This window comes from Notolepis coatsorum (genome assembly GCF_963971535.1).
Source record: "Notolepis coatsorum genome assembly, chromosome: 5".
Taxonomy (NCBI): domain Eukaryota; kingdom Metazoa; phylum Chordata; class Actinopteri; order Aulopiformes; family Paralepididae; genus Notolepis; species Notolepis coatsorum.
The window spans coordinates 192,056,413-192,077,723 of record NC_140169.1 but is presented as its reverse complement, the minus strand read 5'-3'; the positions used below and the strand labels follow the sequence as shown (position 1 = coordinate 192,077,723).

Sequence of the window (21,311 nt, the reverse complement as noted above, 5' to 3'; positions counted from 1 at the left end):
GACTCCAGCCACCCAAACAACTGCCTCTTTGAACTGCTGCGGTCAGGCAAGCGATATCGGAGTCTCATGGCAAGCACAGAAAGACTCAGAAGAAGCTTCTATCCCCAGGCCATCAGGTTGCTCAACGAACAATAACACTATACAACAACCATCAAATGCACTCACAGCACACACAACCACACGCACACACTCACTTTAAACAAACAACTCACTGCAGCACCCACTTACACACTTTAGAACACCTAAACACACTTTATATTTATTGGCAAAGAATTTGCACTACAACCGTACACCTTACTGTAAATTGTACCTAAATTGTACCTCATCCCATTTCTGCTTTGCACTATATAGTATATTGTATATTAGTATATTGTATAGTATATTGTATGGTAACTCAGTTACTTCTACTTGCATTGAACATTGTACATATGTACATATTGAACACTTGTGTCTACGTACGTGACTTCTATTTTATACTGCTATACTTATTTTATTTTATACTTATCTTTTTTGTCTAGCACAGTCTATGGAGCATAACAGAAAGAAGCATTTTGTATAAAAGTATTCTGTACTTCTGTATGACAACTAATAAAGAAACTTGAACTTGAGCTTCCCTGTGTCCCTCTCAGCTTCCCTGTGTCCCTCTCAGCTTCCCTGTGTCCCTCTCAGCTTCCCTGCTTCCCTGTGTCCCTCTCAGCTTCCCTGCTTCCCTGTGTCCCTCTCAGCTTCCCTGCTTCCCTGTGTCCCTCTCAGAATCCCTGTGTCCCTCTCAGCTTCCCTGTGTCCCTCTCAGCTTCCCTGTGTCCCTCTCAGCTTCCCTGTGTCCCTCTCAGCTTCCCTGCTTCCCTGTGTCCCTCTCAGCTTCCCTGTGTCCCTCTCAGCTTCCCTGCTTCCCTGTGTCCCTCTCAGCTTCCCTGTGTCCCTCTCAGCTTCCCTGCTTCCCTGTGTCCCTCTCAGCTTCCCTGCTTCCCTGTGTCCCTCTCAGCTTCCCTGTGTCCCTCTCAGCTTCCATGTGTCCCTCTAAGCTTCCCTGTGTCCCTCTCAGCTTCCCTGCTTCCCTGTGTCCCTCTCAGCTTCCCTGTGTCCCTCTCAGCTTCCCTGCTTCCCTGTGTCCCTCTCAGCTTCCCTGTGTCCCTCTCAGCTTCCATGTGTCCCTCTAAGCTTCCCTGTGTCCCTCTCAGCTTCCCTGTGTCCCTCTCAGCTTCCCTGTGTCCCTCTCAGCTTCCCTGTGTCCCTCTCAGCTTCCCTGCTTCCCTGTGTCCCTCTCAGCTTCCCTGCTTCCCTGTGTCCCTCTCAGCTTCCCTGTGTCCCTCTCAGCTTCCATGTGTCCCTCTAAGCTTCCCTGTGTCCCTCTCAGCTTCCCTGCTTCCCTGTGTCCCTCTCAGCTTCCCTGCTTCCCTGTGTCCATCTCAGCTTCCCTGTGTCCCTCTCAGCTTCCCTGTGTCCCTCTCAGCTTCCCTGTGTCCCTCTCAGCTTCCATGTGTCCCTCTAAGCTTCCCTGTGTCCCTCTCAGCTTCCCTGCTTCCCTGTGTCCCTCTCAGCTTCCCTGTGTCCCTCTCAGCTTCCCTGTGTCCCTCTCAGCTTCCCTGTGTCCCTCTCAGCTTCCCTGTGTCCCTCTCAGCTTCCCTGTGTCCATCTCAGCTTCCCTGTGTCCCTCTCAGCTTCCCTGTGTCCCTCTCAGCTTCCCTGTGTCCCTCTCAGCTTCCCTGTGTCCATCTCAGCTTCCCTGTGTCCCTCTCAGCTTCCCTGTGTCCCTCTCAGCTTCCCTGTGTCCCTCTCAGCTTCCCTGCTTCCCTGTGTCCCTCTCAGCTTCCCTGTGTCCCTCCCAGCTTCCCTGTGTCCCTCCCAGCTTCCCTGTGTCCCTCTCAGCTTCCCTGTGTCCCTCTCAGCTTCCCTGCTTCCCTGTGTCCCTCTCAGCTTCCCTGTGTCCCTCTCAGCTTCCCTGTGTCCCTCTCAGCTTCCCTGTGTCCCTCCCAGCTTCCCTGTGTCCATCTCAGCTTCCCTGTGTCCCTCTCAGCTTCCCTGTGTCCATCTCAGCTTCCCTGTGTCCCTCTCAGCTTCCCTGTGTCCCTCTCAGCTTCCCTGTGTCCCTCCCAGCTTCCCTGCTTCCCTGTGTCCCTCTCAGCTTCCCTGTGTCCCTCTCAGCTTCCCTGTGTCCCTCTCAGCTTCCCTGTGTCCATCTCAGCTTCCCTGTGTCCCTCTCAGCTTCCCTGTGTCCCTCTCAGCTTCCCTGTGTCCCTCTCAGCTTCCCTGTGTCCCTCTCAGCTTCCCTGTGTCCCTCCCAGCTTCCCTGCTTCCCTGTGTCCCTCTCAGCTTCCCTGTGTCCCTCCCAGCTTCCCTGCTTCCCTGTGTCCATCTCAGCTTCCCTGCTTCCCTGTGTCCCTCTCAGCTTCCCTGTGTCCCTCTCAGCTTCCCTGTGTCCCTCTCAGCTTCCCTGTGTCCATCTCAGCTTCCCTGTGTCCCTCCCAGCTTCCCTGTGTCCCTCTCAGCTTCCCTGTGTCCATCTCAGCTTCCCTGTGTCCCTCTCAGCTTCCCTGTGTCCCTCTCAGCTTCCCTGTGTCCCTCTCAGCTTCCCTGTGTCCCTCCCAGCTTCCCTGCTTCCCTGTGTCCATCTCAGCTTCCCTGCTTCCCTGTGTCCCTCTCAGCTTCCCTGTGTCCCTCCCAGCTTCCCTGCTTCCCTGTGTCCATCTCAGCTTCCCTGTGTCCCTCTCAGCTTCCCTGTGTCCCTCCCAGCTTCCCTGTGTCCCTCTCAGCTTCCCTGTGTCCCTCTCAGCTTCCCTGTGTCCCTCTCAGCTTCCCTGCTTCCCTGTGTCCCTCTCAGCTTCCCTGTGTCCCTCTCAGCTTCCCTGCTTCCCTGTGTCCCTCTCAGCTTCCCTGCTTCCCTGTGTCCCTCTCAGCTTCCCTGTGTCCCTCTCAGCTTCCATGTGTCCCTCTAAGCTTCCCTGTGTCCCTCTCAGCTTCCCTGCTTCCCTGTGTCCCTCTCAGCTTCCCTGTGTCCCTCTCAGCTTCCCTGCTTCCCTGTGTCCCTCTCAGCTTCCCTGTGTCCCTCTCAGCTTCCATGTGTCCCTCTAAGCTTCCCTGTGTCCCTCTCAGCTTCCCTGTGTCCCTCTCAGCTTCCCTGTGTCCCTCTCAGCTTCCCTGTGTCCCTCTCAGCTTCCCTGCTTCCCTGTGTCCCTCTCAGCTTCCCTGCTTCCCTGTGTCCATCTCAGCTTCCCTGTGTCCCTCTCAGCTTCCCTGTGTCCCTCTCAGCTTCCCTGTGTCCCTCTCAGCTTCCATGTGTCCCTCTAAGCTTCCCTGTGTCCCTCTCAGCTTCCCTGCTTCCCTGTGTCCCTCTCAGCTTCCCTGCTTCCCTGTGTCCCTCTCAGCTTCCCTGTGTCCCTCTCAGCTTCCCTGTGTCCCTCTCAGCTTCCCTGTGTCCCTCTCAGCTTCCCTGTGTCCCTCTCAGCTTCCCTGTGTCCATCTCAGCTTCCCTGTGTCCCTCTCAGCTTCCCTGTGTCCCTCTCAGCTTCCCTGTGTCCCTCTCAGCTTCCCTGTGTCCCTCTCAGCTTCCCTGTGTCCATCTCAGCTTCCCTGTGTCCCTCTCAGCTTCCCTGTGTCCCTCTCAGCTTCCCTGTGTCCCTCTCAGCTTCCCTGTGTCCCTCTCAGCTTCCCTGCTTCCCTGTGTCCCTCTCAGCTTCCCTGTGTCCCTCCCAGCTTCCCTGTGTCCCTCCCAGCTTCCCTGTGTCCCTCTCAGCTTCCCTGTGTCCCTCTCAGCTTCCCTGCTTCCCTGTGTCCCTCTCAGCTTCCCTGTGTCCCTCTCAGCTTCCCTGTGTCCCTCTCAGCTTCCCTGTGTCCCTCCCAGCTTCCCTGTGTCCATCTCAGCTTCCCTGTGTCCCTCTCAGCTTCCCTGTGTCCATCTCAGCTTCCCTGTGTCCCTCTCAGCTTCCCTGTGTCCCTCTCAGCTTCCCTGTGTCCCTCCCAGCTTCCCTGCTTCCCTGTGTCCCTCTCAGCTTCCCTGTGTCCCTCTCAGCTTCCCTGTGTCCCTCTCAGCTTCCCTGTGTCCCTCTCAGCTTCCCTGTGTCCATCTCAGCTTCCCTGTGTCCCTCTCAGCTTCCCTGTGTCCCTCTCAGCTTCCCTGTGTCCCTCTCAGCTTCCCTGTGTCCCTCTCAGCTTCCCTGTGTCCCTCCCAGCTTCCCTGCTTCCCTGTGTCCATCTCAGCTTCCCTGCTCCCCTGTGTCCCTCTCAGCTTCCCTGTGTCCCTCCCAGCTTCCCTGCTTCCCTGTGTCCATCTCAGCTTCCCTGCTTCCCTGTGTCCCTCTCAGCTTCCCTGTGTCCCTCTCAGCTTCCCTGTGTCCCTCCCAGCTTCCCTGTGTCCATCTCAGCTTCCCTGTGTCCCTCCCAGCTTCCCTGTGTCCCTCTCAGCTTCCCTGTGTCCATCTCAGCTTCCCTGTGTCCCTCTCAGCTTCCCTGTGTCCCTCTCAGCTTCCCTGTGTCCCTCTCAGCTTCCCTGTGTCCCTCCCAGCTTCCCTGCTTCCCTGTGTCCATCTCAGCTTCCCTGCTTCCCTGTGTCCCTCTCAGCTTCCCTGTGTCCCTCCCAGCTTCCCTGCTTCCCTGTGTCCATCTCAGCTTCCCTGTGTCCCTCTCAGCTTCCCTGTGTCCCTCCCAGCTTCCCTGTGTCCCTCTCAGCTTCCCTGTGTCCCTCCCAGCTTCCCTGTGTCCCTCTCAGCTTCCCTGTGTCCCTCTCAGCTTCCCTGTGTCCCTCTCAGCTTCCCTGTGTCCCTCCCAGCTTCCCTGTGTCCCTCTCAGCTTCCCTGTGTCCCTCCCAGCTTCCCTGTGTCCCTCTCAGCTTCCCTGTGTCCCTCCCAGCTTCCCTGTGTCCCTCTCAGCTTCCCTGTGTCCCTCTCAGCTTTCCTGTGTCCCTCCCAGCTTCCCTGTGTCCATCTCAGCTTCCCTGTGTCCCTCCCAGCTTCCCTGCATCCCTCTCAGCTCTCAGTCTCTATAAAGTAAAATACTGTAAGGTATGCCCTCTACCCAGAACAAAAAGAAAGTATAAATATTTGAATATCGTCCTGTCTCTCTTCTCTCCTTCCTTTCTAAAACACTTGAACGTGCTGTATCCAACCAACTTACTGCTTATCTCTTACAGAATGACCTCCTAGACCCCAATCAGTCTGGCTTCCGGACTGGCCACTCCACAGAAACGGCCCTCATTGCGGTCACAGAGGCACTTCACTTAGCAAAAGCGAAAGGCCTCTCCTCTGTCCTGATTCTCCTAGATCTATCTGCAGCCTTCGACACAGTCAACCATCAGATCCTCCTCGCGGCCCTCGCAGGAATGGGAGTGGCTGGATCTGCGCTGACATGGCTGACATCATACCTCAATGACCGCTCCTACCAAGTGTCATGGAGAGGGACTCTGTTGGCCACCCGCCCCCTCCGGACGGGTGTCCCCCAGGGCTCGGTCCTAGGACCCCTTCTCTTCTCCCTCTACACTAAATCACTGGGTAACATTATCACGTCTCATGGCTTCTCATATCATTGTTATGCCGATGATACTCAACTCTTCCTCTCCTTCCCTCCCTCAGATATCCACGTCTCTGAGCGGATCTCGGCCTGTCTGTCCGACATCTCCGCCTGGATGACGACCAACCACCTCAAACTGAACCTAAGCAAAACAGAATTGCTCCACCTGCCGGCCAAATCCTCCCCCCTGACCGACCTCTCCATCACAGTCGAGAATGCAGCTGTGACCGCGTCCCCGACCGCCAAGAACCTTGGTGTTGTCCTCGACGACCAGTTGAACTTCTCTGCTCACATCGCAGCGACAACCAGAACCTGCAGATTCCTCCTGAGCAACGTCAGAAGGATACGCCCATTCCTGACAAAAGAAGCCACCCAACTCCTCGTCCAATCAACAGTCATCTCCTGCCTCGACTACTGCAACGCACTGCTAGCTGGCCTCCCGGCCACTGCCACCAAGCCTCTTCAACTCATTCAAAACGCAGCGGCCCGCCTGATCTCAAACCTACCGAAGTCGGCCCATGTCACCCCACTTCTTAGGGACCTGCACTGGCTCCCCATTGCTGCACGTATCCGCTTCAAGGCCCTCGACCTAGCATACCGTGCGGCAAAGGGAACCGCTCCCGCCTACCTCCGGTCAATGGTCTCTAACTACACACCCTCAAGACCCCTACGCTCTGCATCTTCTGGCCGCCTCAGATCTACTCCTATCCAAGCTCCCGGAGGGTCATCAAAGAGAAGCCGCCTATTCTCAGTCCTTGCCCCACAATGGTGGAATGAACTACCCATCCCAGTTAGGACAGCCGAATCCCGTCCAATCTTTCGCCGTCGACTAAAGACTCACTTCTTCAACCATTATCTGAAATGATAAAAAAAAATAAAAAAAAAAAATAAAAAAAATCTAACCCCGACTAACCTTACTGTCATGCACTTGTCCTAATAAACTAACCTACACTGTAACACGCAACACTTTGATGAACATTGTTACTCAGCTGATAGAGTTATACCCTTCTTGCTGTCTTGTCGCACAGAACTTGTAAGTCGCTTTGGATAAAAGCGTCAGCTAAATGACTAAATGTAAATGTAAATGTAATGTGAATAGTAAACAAACATTTTGTGGGTCAACAAAATCAGCCTCCTATTCATTGTCATTGGAGCAGCTCCATGCATGCATCTGCATGTCCATGTCAGATATAATGGTAAATGGCTGCTTTTTTATATAGTGTTTTTATCCAAAGCATTTTACAATTTGTTACTCACATTTTACCCATTCACTCACACATTGACTCACACATTCACACACCGACGGCGGAGGCAACCATGCAAGGTGCCAACCTGCTCATCGGGAGCAATTAGGGGTTAAGTGTCTTGCTCAAGGACACATCGACACGCTGCCCGGGAGGAGCGGGAATCGAACCGGATTGCCAGACGACTGCTCTACCTCCTTGATCTTTCCAAGGCCCATGTCAATAGCACATTCCTCTTTAAGGAACCAGAAGGACTGCACCTCCTTGTTGATGCTTAACGAATGTTGTCTTTTGACCTGCAAACCAACCTGACAACATTTTCCCAAGCTAGCCTGACTAGTCTTTAGAATGTACCCTGAGGACGCTACTGAGGGAGTGCCAACCGGGGAATGGCATTGGAGAAATTAGACAAATAAATGTGGATGTACTAAGTTGTGTTAACAACTGGAACTCTGTTAGTCTAGTTGTGTTTAGTTTGGAATGTCTCTGCTGTCAGGGTGAGATATGGATGATGCCCAGTCACACCTAAAAAGTCAATGTAAATTTCCTTTGAAAAACAATATTTAGTTTGTTACTAAGTGATGTCTGTGAAATCCTCAATGTAACCTCTATTTTATTGGGCAATCCTGTCTTAGTGTATTGTGTATCCCAAGGTTACGCAACTATAGACACTTTCAGTAGAATGTTTGGTCCATTACGAGGCAAAAGCAATGACTACAATTGACTACAGTTGGTCTGTTGCTGCGTTTGCTAACATCAAAACGTGATTATAGTTGTACATTTGAACTGAATAGTGCTCCTTTTTCTTGATCTGGAAGTCTAAAATGTAATGTTTGTGAGACACGTTTTTCAATCACCACGTAATGTTTGTGAGACACGTTTTTCTATCACCAGTGGTCAGTCAGGAGTGGACTGAACTTGTTACTTGGCTGTAGTGATAGCTGACTCAAAGTCAGCTGAAGTCATTTAAGATTAAACTAGACTTTTGAAGAAGTCTTTATTCATTGCACACATTGACAATGTCATCATGTAGCGACACACACATGCGATGGGTGGCACACACAGGAACACACACATGCAATCTTTGGGTCACCGATTAAATTTTATTTCTGCGCTTGACCCATCCCGTCGTCCTTCCCCCCAAGGGCAGCTGGGAGCAGACATGGGCTGCGGCGTGGGGCCGAGCTCAGGGACCAATCAAAGTGTTCCTGTCCGCCTTCGCCAGGGACGCGACAGCGTTAGCGATCTGTTCTGCATGTTTTTCCATTGGGTTTTAATTCTGGAGGGGAAACCCTTGCGAGCACGGGGAGAACATGCAAACTCCACACAGAAAGGCCCGGGAGATACCCCACCTGGGTACCTGGCAACGCGGCGTCCTGGTCCCCAAGCGGGAATCGAACCCTGAACCTTCTAGCTGTGAGGCGACAGCACCACCATTTCTAGAAGTCTAAAGCATTTTATTAACAAGTCAGGTGCTAATTCTATTTCCTAGTATCCAACAGGTCACAGAGTTTCAGTGCATGTAATGAAAGTTTGAAAAACGTGTGTGTGTGTGTGTGTGTGTGTGTGTGTGTGCGTGCGTGCACGTGGGTGTGTAAACCTTTAATCTGGAACTCTTTGGTGTTGAGCAGCTCTCTCTGTGACCCAGGAAGCAGCTGGGGGAGTTGCAGGAGGCCCACATGCTGAGAGGAGAGCTGAGCGCCACAGAGCAGCTAGACCTGGTCAGCAGTCATGATGACCTGCCCCAGGCACTAGAGGGAGCCTTCTTCGTCCAGGTACCTAGAGTCAACCTATCACACATAGACTAGGCATGGTGGCTTTACCCCAACCACAGGGACAAAAGGAATACATTTTTTATTCCATTCAGTAGAGAGTTTCTGTGCTGGGGGTTCAATGCCTTGCTCAAGGGCAGTTTGGCAGGGGTGGTGGACAACAAATATCTAATACCACCAGCCACCTTTGAGTTGCCAGCTCACAACTGGAATCTAACTTTATGTCACTACCGGGGATTGAAGCAGCTGGTTGGCCTCTTTACCTCCAGGCCTCTGTACCTCCAGGCCTCTGTACCTCCAGGCCTCTTTACCTCCAGGCCTCTGTACCTCCAGGCCTCTGTACCTCCAGGCCTCTTTACCTCCAGGCCTCTTTACCTCCAGGCCTCTGTACCTCCAGGCCTCTGTACCTCCAGGCCTCTGTACCTCCAGGCCTCTTTACCTCCAGGCCTCTTTACCTCCAGGCCTCTTTACCTCCAGGCCTCTTTACCTCCAGGCCTCTGTACCCCCAGGCCTCTGTACCTCCAGGCCTCTTTACCTCCAGGCCTCTTTACCTCCAGGCCTCTGTACCTCCAGGCCTCTGTACCTCCAGGCCTCTTTACCTCCAGGCCTCTTTACCTCCAGGCCTCTTTACCTCCAGGCCTCTTTACCTCCAGGCCTCTTTACCTCCAGGCCTCTTTACCTCCAGGCCTCTGTACCCCCAGGCCTCTGTACCTCCAGGCCTCTTTACCTCCAGGCCTCTTTACCTCCAGGCCTCTGTACCTCCAGGCCTCTGTACCTCCAGGCCTCTGTACCTCCAGGCCTCTGTACCTCCAGGCCTCTGTACCTCCAGGCCTCTGTACCTCCAGGCCTTTCCACAATATACTATAAGGAAGTATTAGGAAAGAATACTGTTGTTGGTCATAATTATTGCCAAACTTGCTTCAAATATGTTGTTTATATGTGTCATGGTATTTAGTTGTTGTTAGTCACACTCACACATGTGCTCGCACTGCGAACTACAGTAGGAAGTGAGGTTTTTAAGCCAAGATTACATTCCGCACTGACTCTGCAAAACAGACAATGGTGCTCCTCATTGAGAGACAGAGAGAGAGAGAGTATCCTTACACATGGCCTATGGGTACCAGGCATTACACATAAGATTAATCATTACAGTGGATGGAACTTATCTTGATGGAGAACAATGGAGGTTTTATTAGAGACAAGGAAATTCTGGGTAGAAATACGTAGAGTTTCTCTTCCTCATAGTCACTAGCGGTTTATTGATCACTACTTTCTGTTTCTGGTACTGTTCTCCCTGAGATCAATAGGCTATGTGTAGACAAGAACCTGGCCATACCATACATGACGTCACCATTCAATATATTGTGATACTGTAAACACTTTGATATATTGCAATGTCAAAATCTTAGCAAAATGTCATGATATAAAGAAAACACCTCAATATATACTCCTCAACATAATATAGACGGTTTCAACATGCATCTAAATGGACCCAAGTGTATTTCCTGTTCCTGTTTAATGCAATAACTGACAGGAAATATACTTTTGTCCAAACTGTTCCCTAGCAACAGAATTACAGTGAAACCGTCTATAACTAATTAAAGGTAGAATCTGTAATGTTGTCAAACAGCGACCTCTAGGCGACTGGTACTGCACTTTTTTCTTTTTTGTGTGATGTGTGTGTTGGATTTCAGTGGGTATAGGGAGGGGCTGCTACTGCTGGCCACACCTCAAGCTCTGCCGAGAGAGAATTTCACAGTGTAATAAGTTACTGAACTCCAGTCCACACATCAGTCTAGGGCTGCTTGACTTTGGCAAAAATCATAATCACGATTATTTTGATTGATATTGAAACTGTAACAATTAAGATAGCTAAAATTACATTACAGTGTAAAACAAAACAAAAATTACTTTACAGTGTTAAAAACAATTTTAAAACAATTTAAGATTATTTAAAAAAGTGAATCTACTGTAAATGCAGCAGAGGTTTTGAGGCAGGTTATTCCAAAGAGTTAATGCTCTAAAAATAAAAGATCTCCTTAAAGCGTTGGTTTTAGGACCTGGCAATTCAAGCTGCCCACTACTGGAACCTCTAGTGTAATGCTTGTGCACAGTATTACTAAAAACAATCTGATTATGTATAAAAACAGGAGTTTTACTGCTCATGACCAACTTGAACAGCACAAGTATATTAAAACTAAAGACAATCTATTTTCAATGTTAAGCCAAGAGAGGCGGGCATGCATACAGCTCACATTAGACCTTAGTGAGCAGCCCAGTACCAACCGTGCTGCCCTGTTCTGGACCACCTGGAGCTTCCTGAGGTCACCACCACAAGCATAGCAAACCTGAAGCCTGCTTCTTTCCGATCCAAACTGGGCCAGTGCTCCCTTACTTTCTCTGGAGCCCAGGATTGGAACAAGCTGCCTATCCCCATCAAGCAGAGCTCGAGCCTCCACAGCTTCAAGAGAAGCGTCAGGAAGTGGCTCATGGACAGAATAGAGGAATAGCCCCCTATAGTTTGAATGGGTTTCCAATCAGTTTTTAGTTATTGTGGGGTATACAATTTTAGCTATAGGTTAGTCTTCTTTTTTTTCTTTTTTTGATCTTTTTCCCCCTTCTTTTTCCTCCGATTTTCTCCCATCCCAATGTTAGTCGTTATGCCAATTCCCAATCCCCTTCCTGGTCGCTGCGCACTTACCCCCCACAGTCGGTCTGGGAGAGTGGAGGCTATCACGTGCTTCCTCCGACACACGTCTAGCCAATCAACCGCTTCTTTTCACCTGGCAGCGCGGACTCTCACTGAGAGGGTGTAACGTGTGGAAGGATCACACTACCCCCCTTAGATCCTATCCGCGCTGAGCAGGCACCCTGACCGAACTGTAGGAGTCGCTGTTTACAATGACCCAGACCCACCCCGCCAGCTTTCCCACCCTCTAATACTGCCAATTGTATTAGTGTGAACGGCCAGCCAAGCTGGTGACAACGCCGGGAGCTGGATTCGAACAGGCGAATCCAGCGTCTCCGGCGTTGGTGACGAACGCAATCTCCGCTACGCCACCTGACCGCTTATAGGTTAGTCTTCTAATGTTTTAAATGTCGTGTTTTTGTTGTGGCCTAACAGCCCTGGGACCATGACGGAAATAAGGGTTTTACTCTTTCTCATGTTATCCTTTGGATCCTTGTTGTGTGTTTTTAATCCATCAATAAAATAAAATAAAATAAAATCACTGGCAGCAGATGACCACATCGCAGAGCAATAGTCAAGATGACATAAAACTAAACTTTGCACTATCTGACATAAAAGGGGACGGGCAACAAAAGAAGCACATTTCCTGGAAATACCAATTGCTCTTCCCATTTTTAAAACAATATAATTAATATGCTGAGACCAAGACAGAGTGCAATCCAGCATCACTCCAAGGAGTTTAGTACTTTCAACTTGTTGAACTGCCGAATTACACAAGTTTAAATGAAGCTTTGGATTTGTAGATAACCTGTGCCTTGTTCCCAGCACAATACATTTAGTCTTGGAGATATTAAGGACAAGTCTATTACATACTACCCAGTCATGCACAACTTTAAGTTCTCTGCTCAAAACTCCATTAAGTGCATTGCATCATGGTGCATCGTAATACAATGTTGAATCATCTGCATAACAGAACTGTTGTAGCACATTTGGTAGCCCAAGATAAGTCATTAGTAAATACAGAGAAGATCAAAGGTCCTAGGCAACTTCCTTGCGGAACGCCACACTCTAGACCTCTGCTACTGGACATGCTGCCATTTAGATACACCTTCTGTGATCTAGAGCAGTGTTTCTCAGCTGGTGGGTCGCGACCCAAAAGTGGGCAGCAGGGCCATTTTGAGTGGGTCACGGATGTGTGACATTTTTTTGTTACACTACCTATCTTTGTCAAAGTGGCTTCTCAGCTCTGGTCCAGCTGAAGACAAATCAGAGGAACAGATTGGACATTGAGCATGACCTCACAGTTTGAGACTCTTGTCAGGAGCAAACAACATCCCCAGTTATCCCATTAGTTCCCTGGGATGTTAACCCTTTAATCGCCGTTGACGCTGAAACACGTCATTCCCCGCCATGCTTATTCTGCCGATGACGCTGTACAGCGTCTTTGATATCAATATTTCAAAAATCTGTGATCGAAATCATATTTCTCCCCCGGAGACATTATATGTACTGGTGAGCCCCTGTCAACTATCTAACGGTTCAAGAGCGCCATCTGGTGGCGGATCGCCCAGGGAAGAAACAGGATGTAGAAGCTGGTGCTCATTTCAATTTGGTCCGATCACTCGCTATAGTAGTATAGTAACTTCTAGAACCACGTCCAGTTGAAATTTTTTATCTGGCACCGATCGCTATCAAACTGTATTTGATCATCAATATAATGCATTTAGGGCTATAAATCAAGTTCTGGAGAAAGCTGCAGAAAACGATAAAAACATACTTATACTTTAGACCGTATTTTAGTATGAATATGTGAATGAAAAAGTATAACGTTGCTACACCCTGAACAATAGATATAGGACTTTGAATGGGCCATGGTAATGTCAATTTAGCAATACAATTTAAAAAGTTATAGCCCTGCAAAGAAGGGGAACTTCTCCATGTTAAATAGGGCTGGCGAGGGATGGTAAATTATGAATTTAACCCCGGCGATCATTAAGCTAAGAAATCTGCTAAGAAGCATATATTATTTATTATTATTTTATTTCATTGGGTTTTTAGCCCTAGTTGCACTTTTTTGAGTTTATTTCATGTTTTTAACAGTGCATGAAATATTGTGTATTACTGCAAAAAAAATATTTTGAAATAAATCATAGTGGTTCAAAAATGTTGGTTGCGACTTAATGACTAAGGAAAATGTTGGGTCCCGAGGCTAGACCAGTTGAGAACCACTGATCTAGAGGACAAATAACTTAGTATCCACTTTAAAGCAGAAGAGTTAAAACCATAACATTTAAGTTTCTCAACCAGTAGAGAATGGTCCAGCACATCAAATGCAGCACTAAAATCTAACCGCACAGCTCCCACCAACATAGAGTTATCTATAGCTTTAAGCGGTACAAAAACTGTTTGCTTTCCCGGTCCACGTCTCCCACGCAAGCCACCACCCCTTATCAAGGTAAACCACACAGGTGAATAGCTCAGGTAGGTCTCTTTAAAGGGAAAGTGCACATAGTTTCTAATCATAAGAATAGTTACAATAAGATAATCAGTGTAAATAATATCATGACTTGTCAATCAAATTATCAGTTTTCGTTTTCATATTTCGTAATCCATAAAGCCTTTTCATAATTAAAATAATTGCATGATACAAACTCAAAGATTAAGGTCGCTTTCACATATAGTTTTGGTGGACTCGGTGCGGTTCTGGTGGTGAAGTTGCAACATTGTTGCATTCTTCATTTGGTTCGTCTGCGTTCACAGCAATTTGTGAGGCGCACCGAACTTTCTGAACAATGTCACGCGGTCGAAAAGGGCGCCTGTCTATTGGACAGTGGAAATGTGTGTGTGTGGCTGCGAGCCCGTGTGTGTGCGCGCGCGCGCGTGTGTGTGTCTGTGTGTGGACTGCGAGCCCTCCAGATCAGCGGAGGCGAGTTTTGACGTGGCATTGATCCATTGTTCTATTGAAGCCCATTACCACCATCCTCTCGCTAAACAACTTGTACACGGCATGGTCATGCTGGACCTACAAAAGGCCTTTGACACGGTCAATCACTCCATTCTGATTGACAAGCTAAAAGCAATTGGTTTTGATAGTCTATCAGTGAGCTGGATGCAATCCTACCTTGAGGGGAGGGAACAGATGGTGGAGGTAAACGGTACCCTATCCCCCCCCCTCACAGTGAGCTGTGGTGTTCCACAAGGAAGCATACTAGGACCGCTACTGTTCCTAATTTATGCAACTGACATGTCGTCAGCTTGTGACTGCAACTTGTTCCTGTTTGCGGACGACTCAGCCCTGCTGCTCTCTGACAAGAACAAGTTACAAACCCTCAGCTCGGAACTAGGCAGAATCTGCATATGGCTCGCTGATAACAAACTATCATTACACATGGGCAAAACAGAGTCCATTCTCTTCGGTTCAAATAACAAACTCAGCAAGACCGACGGCTTCTCAGTTACAGTGGGTGACAATATTGTAACAAGGAAAGATGAAATTACCTACCTGGGTTCCATCCTAGAGGCTAATCTCTCCTGTGACAAAATGGCATCCAATGTAATAAAAAAAGTCAACCAACGAACTCGATTCTTGTACCGGATCTCCTCTCTGGTAAACAAGAATACCCTGAAGACTCTGGCAGGAGCACTCATTCAGGGGTACTACGACTATGCTTGCACCTCATGGTACCAAAGCACCTCAAAGGCGCTAAAAACAAAATTACAAACATCTCAAAACAAACTGGTCAGACTACTGCTTGACCTTACTCCTAGAACCCACCTCACCCCTGCCCACTTTGACAACCTAGGATGGCTTAGAGTAGACGACAGAGTACAGCAACTTGCAATGGGCCTGGTCTACAAGATACACTACACGACCAAGGTACCCATGTACATGTCAAAATACTTCCCAAAGGTCAGTGAATACCACGATCACAACACCAGAGGGAGCTCCACAAATCATGTTAAACCCAGATTCGGCTCAAATAAGGGACTAAACACGTTTCGCAATTATGCCACATCAATGTGGAACGCCCTACCCAAAGCTGTAAAGGAATGTGGATCACTACCCACTTTCAAAACCTCTCTCAAGGGACACCTACGGGAGACTGCAATTCAACACTGGCCCCTGTAAATATCCTAACCCAACCCCCTCCAATGTACAGTCATTTACCTAGTATGGTTTTGTCAATAGTCCAATGTACAATTTTGTTTGTTTGTACAGTGTCTCCCCCCCCCCCCCCTCAATGTACAGTTTTGCTTGTTTATACAGTGTGCCCCCCCCCCCCAACCACCTCCAATGTAAATTACCCAGTATGGTTGTCAATATCCCAACGTACCCAACCCCCCCCACCCAACCTCCTCCAATGTACAGTTTCTACGTCAAATGTATATACTCCCTTTTCTTGACTCCTTCTGTATCACAAACAGTACTGTATTTGCAAATCTGGTATGTCATAAATGTATAGATGTAGCAGTACTGACTATCTGTATGTCATGTATGTCATATATGTCCTGATGAATTGAAAATGGGGGACCCTGATGTAAACAAGACGAAAGTCTTTCTCTGGTCTGCATCCCCTTAACAATTGTGTGTATTGAGCTGTACTGTATTGTACCCATTCTGCAATCTGTTAATAAAGTTTTCAATCAATCAATCAATCAATACACCACGTTGTTTTTATGAGTGCCCACAAGTAGCTGTTTTATTTGGTCTTCTGCCCATATGTGTACAGTGTGCTTGTTTTGCAGTGAATGCCGTTCGCCTCGGTAGATAGATAGATAGATAGATAGATAGATAGATAGATAGATAGATAGATAGATAGATAGATAGATAGATAGATAGATAGATAGATAGATAGATGCAGTGTGCTTGTTTTGCAGTGAATGCTGCGAGCAGTGGTAATAATAAGCACTTCCTATATTTGGTCCGATGAAGCGAACCGAGACCTATGCTTTTGGTCGGACCAGAGTTTGTGTGTTTGGTCCGCGGACCGAGTTCGACGCGCATTCACACAAACCCGAAAAACCGGACTATCGAATTCTGGTCCGATAGTCCGGACCAAACAGCCCCTGCGCGACTGCTTGGAGTACGCGCCGGTACGGAGGGCGCATCAGGCGCGGAGGTCTGAGTCGTGCGCGTCTGCTTGGAGTACGCGCCGGTACGGAGGACGCATCTGGAGTGCGTCTGAATGCGCGTCTGGAGTGAAGAGCGCGTCTGCGCGGAAGAGCGCGCCGGCTCGGAGAGACGCATCCTCCCGTAGAGTATTAGGAAGCGATGCGCGTCTGGAGTGAAGAGCGCGTCTGCTGCGCGGAGGTCTGGATGCGCGTCTGCGCGGAAGAGCGCGCCTGGCTCGGAGAGACGCATCCTCCCGTAGAGTATTAGGAAGCGATGTGCGTCTGGAGTGAAGAGCGCGTCTGCTGCGCGGAGGTCTGGATGCGCGTCTGCGCGGAAGAGCGCGCCTGGCTCGGAGAGACGCATCCTCCCGTAGAGTATTAGGAAGCGATGCGCGTCTGGAGTGAAGAGCGCGTCTGCTGCGCGGAGGTCTGGATGCGCGTCTGCTGCGCGGAGGTCTGAATGCGCGTCTGGGCGTCTGCTTCAGGCAAACGGAGACAGGAGGCGAAGGCTAGAGTGCATCTCACGCCGGAGATGAAAGCAGCATAACAGACAGAGAACCTCCCGAAGGAGTCCTGGTGATAGAGATATGATACGGAATGATACGGGACGACCCGACAAGGGACAGAGGGGAAGAGCGAGGTACTTAAAGCCCACAGGGGAACTAATTAGGATAAACAACAGGTGCGTGAAGGTAATTGATACTTGAACCTAGAAGTGTGTGTTCGGCACCAGACCAATCAAACACATAATGACAGGTAGTCCAAGGGTGTGGTTGCTGAAGAGCAAACGAACGCGAGGGTGGGGGCTAGTGAGGTGAGGAGAATGCAATTGATTAAACAGAAAACTAAAGGAACAGAGCGAGTAGGCTTAAAGGAACAGAGCGAGTAGGCTTAAAGGAACAGAGCGAGTAGGTGAGCAGCGGACAAAACCTCACAAATAATACAACAAAACTAGAATACTGAATCATAATAAAGAGACCTCCATTACGGCGCCTACATACCGGCCCCTAATTATTCAAATATAATAATTACACAATTGTAAAATATGTAGGTGCCTACAAGAAAAAACATTAAATTATTCAAACAATAGTTATTTTTCTTTACCGGCCCCTAATTACTCAAACAATAGCTTCTTTCGTTACCGGCCCCTAATTATTCACATGTAATAACTACACAATTGTAAATTATGTAGGAGCATACAAGAAAAACATTAAATATAAGGCACAATTATTTTGTGTTAGTTTTTTTCTTTTTTTTCGATTTTTTTTATAATTTTCTCGCAAATGTCCTTTTCTTCTTTCTTAATCGTATCCTAGGGCCAGAGGTTACTAGCACATAGCCTTAAGGAGGGATCTTTATGATCGCTAGGTCAGTCAAGTCAGAAAAAACAAAAAACTGTAATCCAAAGTGGCAAAGTCAGTTTATGAGTGTATATCTCCATGTATCAGTCTATGGGTGCACATCTCCATGTATCAGTCTATGGGTGTATATCTATGCATCAGTCTATGGGTGTACGTCTATGTATCAGTCTATGGGTGTATGTCTATGTATCAGTCTATGGGTGTATGTCTATGTATCAGTCTATGGGTGTATATCTATGTATCAGTCTATGGGTGTATGTCTATGTATCAGTCTATGGGTGTATATCTATGTATCAGTCTATGGGGTCCAATGAATATGAACATCTGATGTCCTCATGGCTCTTCCGCTTCCTGATGAAGTTCAATTTCTGGCGTTCTCACGGCTCTCTTTTCTTTTCACCTCTCTTTCCTGTTGAAGGCAAACCTTTTGTCTTTGAGCCGGCACCGCTTCCTCTTCCTTGGACATCTCTTTGTTTTAATTTGGCCCTTATAGCCACGGGGCATTTCAGAAGTAGTGTCATTGTTTGCTTTGTCCCTAGAGTCAGTTGTGTATGAATCTTCAACTGGCCATTTCGATTTTGGACTCGCCAGTGCTTCCTTCTTTGATTCTCTTTTAGCTCTGAATTTCTTTCCTGTATCAATGTTGTCCTTCGATTTTTCCTGGGACACAGGCTTGAAATCCATGTGATGGTCCTCAGAATTGTTGCTTTCAAACTTAATGTTATTGTCTACGTTTCTGTCACGCCGCCTCGCTCTCTTGGAAGCAACAGAATCGTCTGTTCGCTTTTCTTTCTTTTCCAATTTTCGGTCCAAATCCTCTTGTAGCTCTTTCTCTGAAGTGGCAGCTTGTCTGTCCTCTGCTAGGTTTGATTTGTCTCTTGCCAAACTCCCGTTCTTTGGACGATTCTGGTTGTCCAATTTTCTTCCGAGAGGTCCGTTCACAGTCCAACCCAACACAGTTTTGACTGCGTATGGACCCTCATCCACACTCCGTATAACTCGCCAAGGCTCCAATACCTTGGGAACGTTGGCTCCTATCAACAGGTCAATCCCAGAGTCAATCTCAGAAATGTAAACATGTTCCAAGTGAGGCCATCTTTGAAGGTCTTTCTGTCTCGGAATGTTGCCTCTGTGGACTGGCATGCTTTCCTGTGTGTAAATGTCAGGGAGTTCATAAAACCAGTCACCATCTAACGCAGCCACTTCCAAGTCTGAAATAATTTGGCTTTCAACCACTTTCTCCTGGCCCATAGTCCTAAGGAGAATACTTGTTCTTCTTCCGGTGACGTTCAGCTTGCTCATCAGCCGCTCAGTGCAGAAAGATGCTGAGCTACCGGGATCCAGGAAGGCATAGGTAGTCATTGTAACATGTCCTTTTTTAGATTTGACCTGTACTGGTACTATAGAGAGTGTACAGTCCTGCTCACCGGCCCCTGTAAGACCACTGGATTGTACAGAGATCGGAGCACTGCCCACTGCTGTCTCCGATTCTCTTTTGGCTGGCCTTTGATCTGTTCCCTCCTCCTTGTGGTACATGTGAAGTATGCTAGGGTGCCTGAGATTGCATATTTTGCAATAGAGGCGTTGCCTACATTCTTTACTCAAGTGCCCAATGCACAAACAGCCAAAACACACATTATGATTCTTCAAGAAGCCAATCTTCTCGCTATGCACCCTCCTTTCCAATAGAGAGCACATATCCAATGTGTGTCCACCTCCGCAAAACCAACAAGTCATTGTACTAGATGAGCTTCTCTCCATCTTTGTTCCAGGTTCCTCTTTCCTATCAATTGTTGCAATGGTGGTAGCATAGCTACTTTCCTTTGCCCTTGTATATGGTTGATTGCTGGACTTCCTCACATCCTTAGGTGCTGCTGCTGATGGTGTGTCCTGTATATTGCCAAATACTGGATCACTTGCAATTTTCACCTGTCGTTCAATGAAGTCAACAATGTCAGGAAATCTAGCTCTATGGCCACGCCTTTCCTGCAGGTCACAGGCCACAGTTCTCCATATGTCTGTGCTTGTAAGGTAATTTTCTAACGATGGCTAGCATGTTGGCAGACATGTCCAACTCGTACATCATTTCCACTTCTTCCATGGCGTTGCAGCATCCTCTCAAAAAGAGACTGTATGCTTGCAGAGCTCTGACATCTTCTGATTTTATTGGTGGCCATGAAAGAGCCTTTCCCATGTAGGCAGAAGCAATTCTATGTCCATTCCCAAAGTGCTCATGTAGCAAAGCCTTAGCTTTCACATACCCTCGGTCATGAGCCATGTGCTGACAGCTTCTGACAAGCTCACGAGGCTGCCCCCTAGTGAACTGTTCAAGGAAGTACAGGCAGTCCATATGGTTGTCAGTCTTCTGTTCAATGCTGTGCTCGAATGACTTTATGAAGGTGTGAAAATGTAAAGGGTCACCACCGTAAATTTGAATGTCTCTTTTAGGCAAGAATGAAAGAGACTGTTGTTGGACTAGCAAAGCTGTTATTTCATTCTGTTTCTCTAAAACAGTGATTATGTTGCTGCTGCTGATTGCTTGTTGTGGTGCAGGGTGAACGCTTTGGTGCTGAATCCGTAGCTGTGCTTGAGGGCACTGTAACGTCCTTTGTCCCTTGACCCCTGTGTGTCTTGACAATTCGGGTTGTGGTTGTAGATTCTGATCTGTGGTTGTAGCGGTTTGTGCTTCAGTACTGAGTGTCTGAACATTCCTTTGTCCTCTTCGGAAATAAGAACTCATGCCATCAGATTCAACAGACATATTAGTTGAAATACGAGATCCTCCAGAGCCTCTTAGCACATTGACTTTAGCCGCTGCTGAAGCTATTTCCATGTCAAGTTCAAGTTGCTCCTTCTTCTTTCTTAGTTCCTCCTTTTTCTTCCTTAGCTGTTCCTCTTGCTCTTCTTCCTGCGTTCTTAATTGTACCCTTTTCTTCCTTAGCAGCTCCTCTTCTTCTTCTTCCTCTTGCTCTATTGCGTGCTTATCTTTTAATAGCCTTTGTTTTGCAATTAGAGCGGCCATGTCAGATTCAGCTTTGCGTGCGGAAGACGTGGTTGAGATGTTAGACCTAGGCCCAGCAGAGCTTCGATAGGCTGAACCTCTGCTTCCAGAATTTGACACACTGTCACTTGGTTTGATTTCATCATCATCAGCTTTAATTACATCACAGTGTTCATCAGGTATTTCAACAGGAGTTACTTGCTGTGTTACAGGTATGGGGGAATCATGTACACAAACATTGGCACTTGTACTGTATTTTTGTCTCCCAGTTTCAGAAAGCCACTGCCTTACATCATCCATGAATCCCTTTTTGCATTTTAATATTGTTTCAAACCATTCGTTTTGTTTTTCATGTTCCTCTTCAGAAATTAAAGAGATTACGGATTTGTGTAACAGAGTGGTATCTTCAACCATTTGGTTCAAATTGTCCAATTCAGACTGCACATGTGAAGCATTGTCATTATCATCCATAAGCTGCTTTAATACCTTCATAAGACCTTTCATTTTGCGAACATTTGCGTGACGTTCACTATGAAGTGTCTCCAATTTATATGCCATGCCTTTGGCAGTGAGTTTAATTTTTTCCCATTTGTTTTTGATGAGCCATTAGTATCAACAGTTGATCCTCCC

General features: G+C 48.0%; 1 protein-coding gene across 1 annotated transcript in view; it reads left to right on the top strand.

Annotated features, from left to right (window-relative positions):
- cryl1 (crystallin, lambda 1) overlaps positions 1 to 21,311 on the top strand; it is a 140,109-nt gene that overhangs the window by 36,945 nt on the left and 81,853 nt on the right. The window contains exon 3 of the mRNA XM_084314525.1: positions 8,395 to 8,521. Coding sequence (XP_084170651.1) covers positions 8,395 to 8,521 — 127 coding nt within the window. The remainder of the gene's footprint in view (positions 1 to 8,394; positions 8,522 to 21,311) is intronic.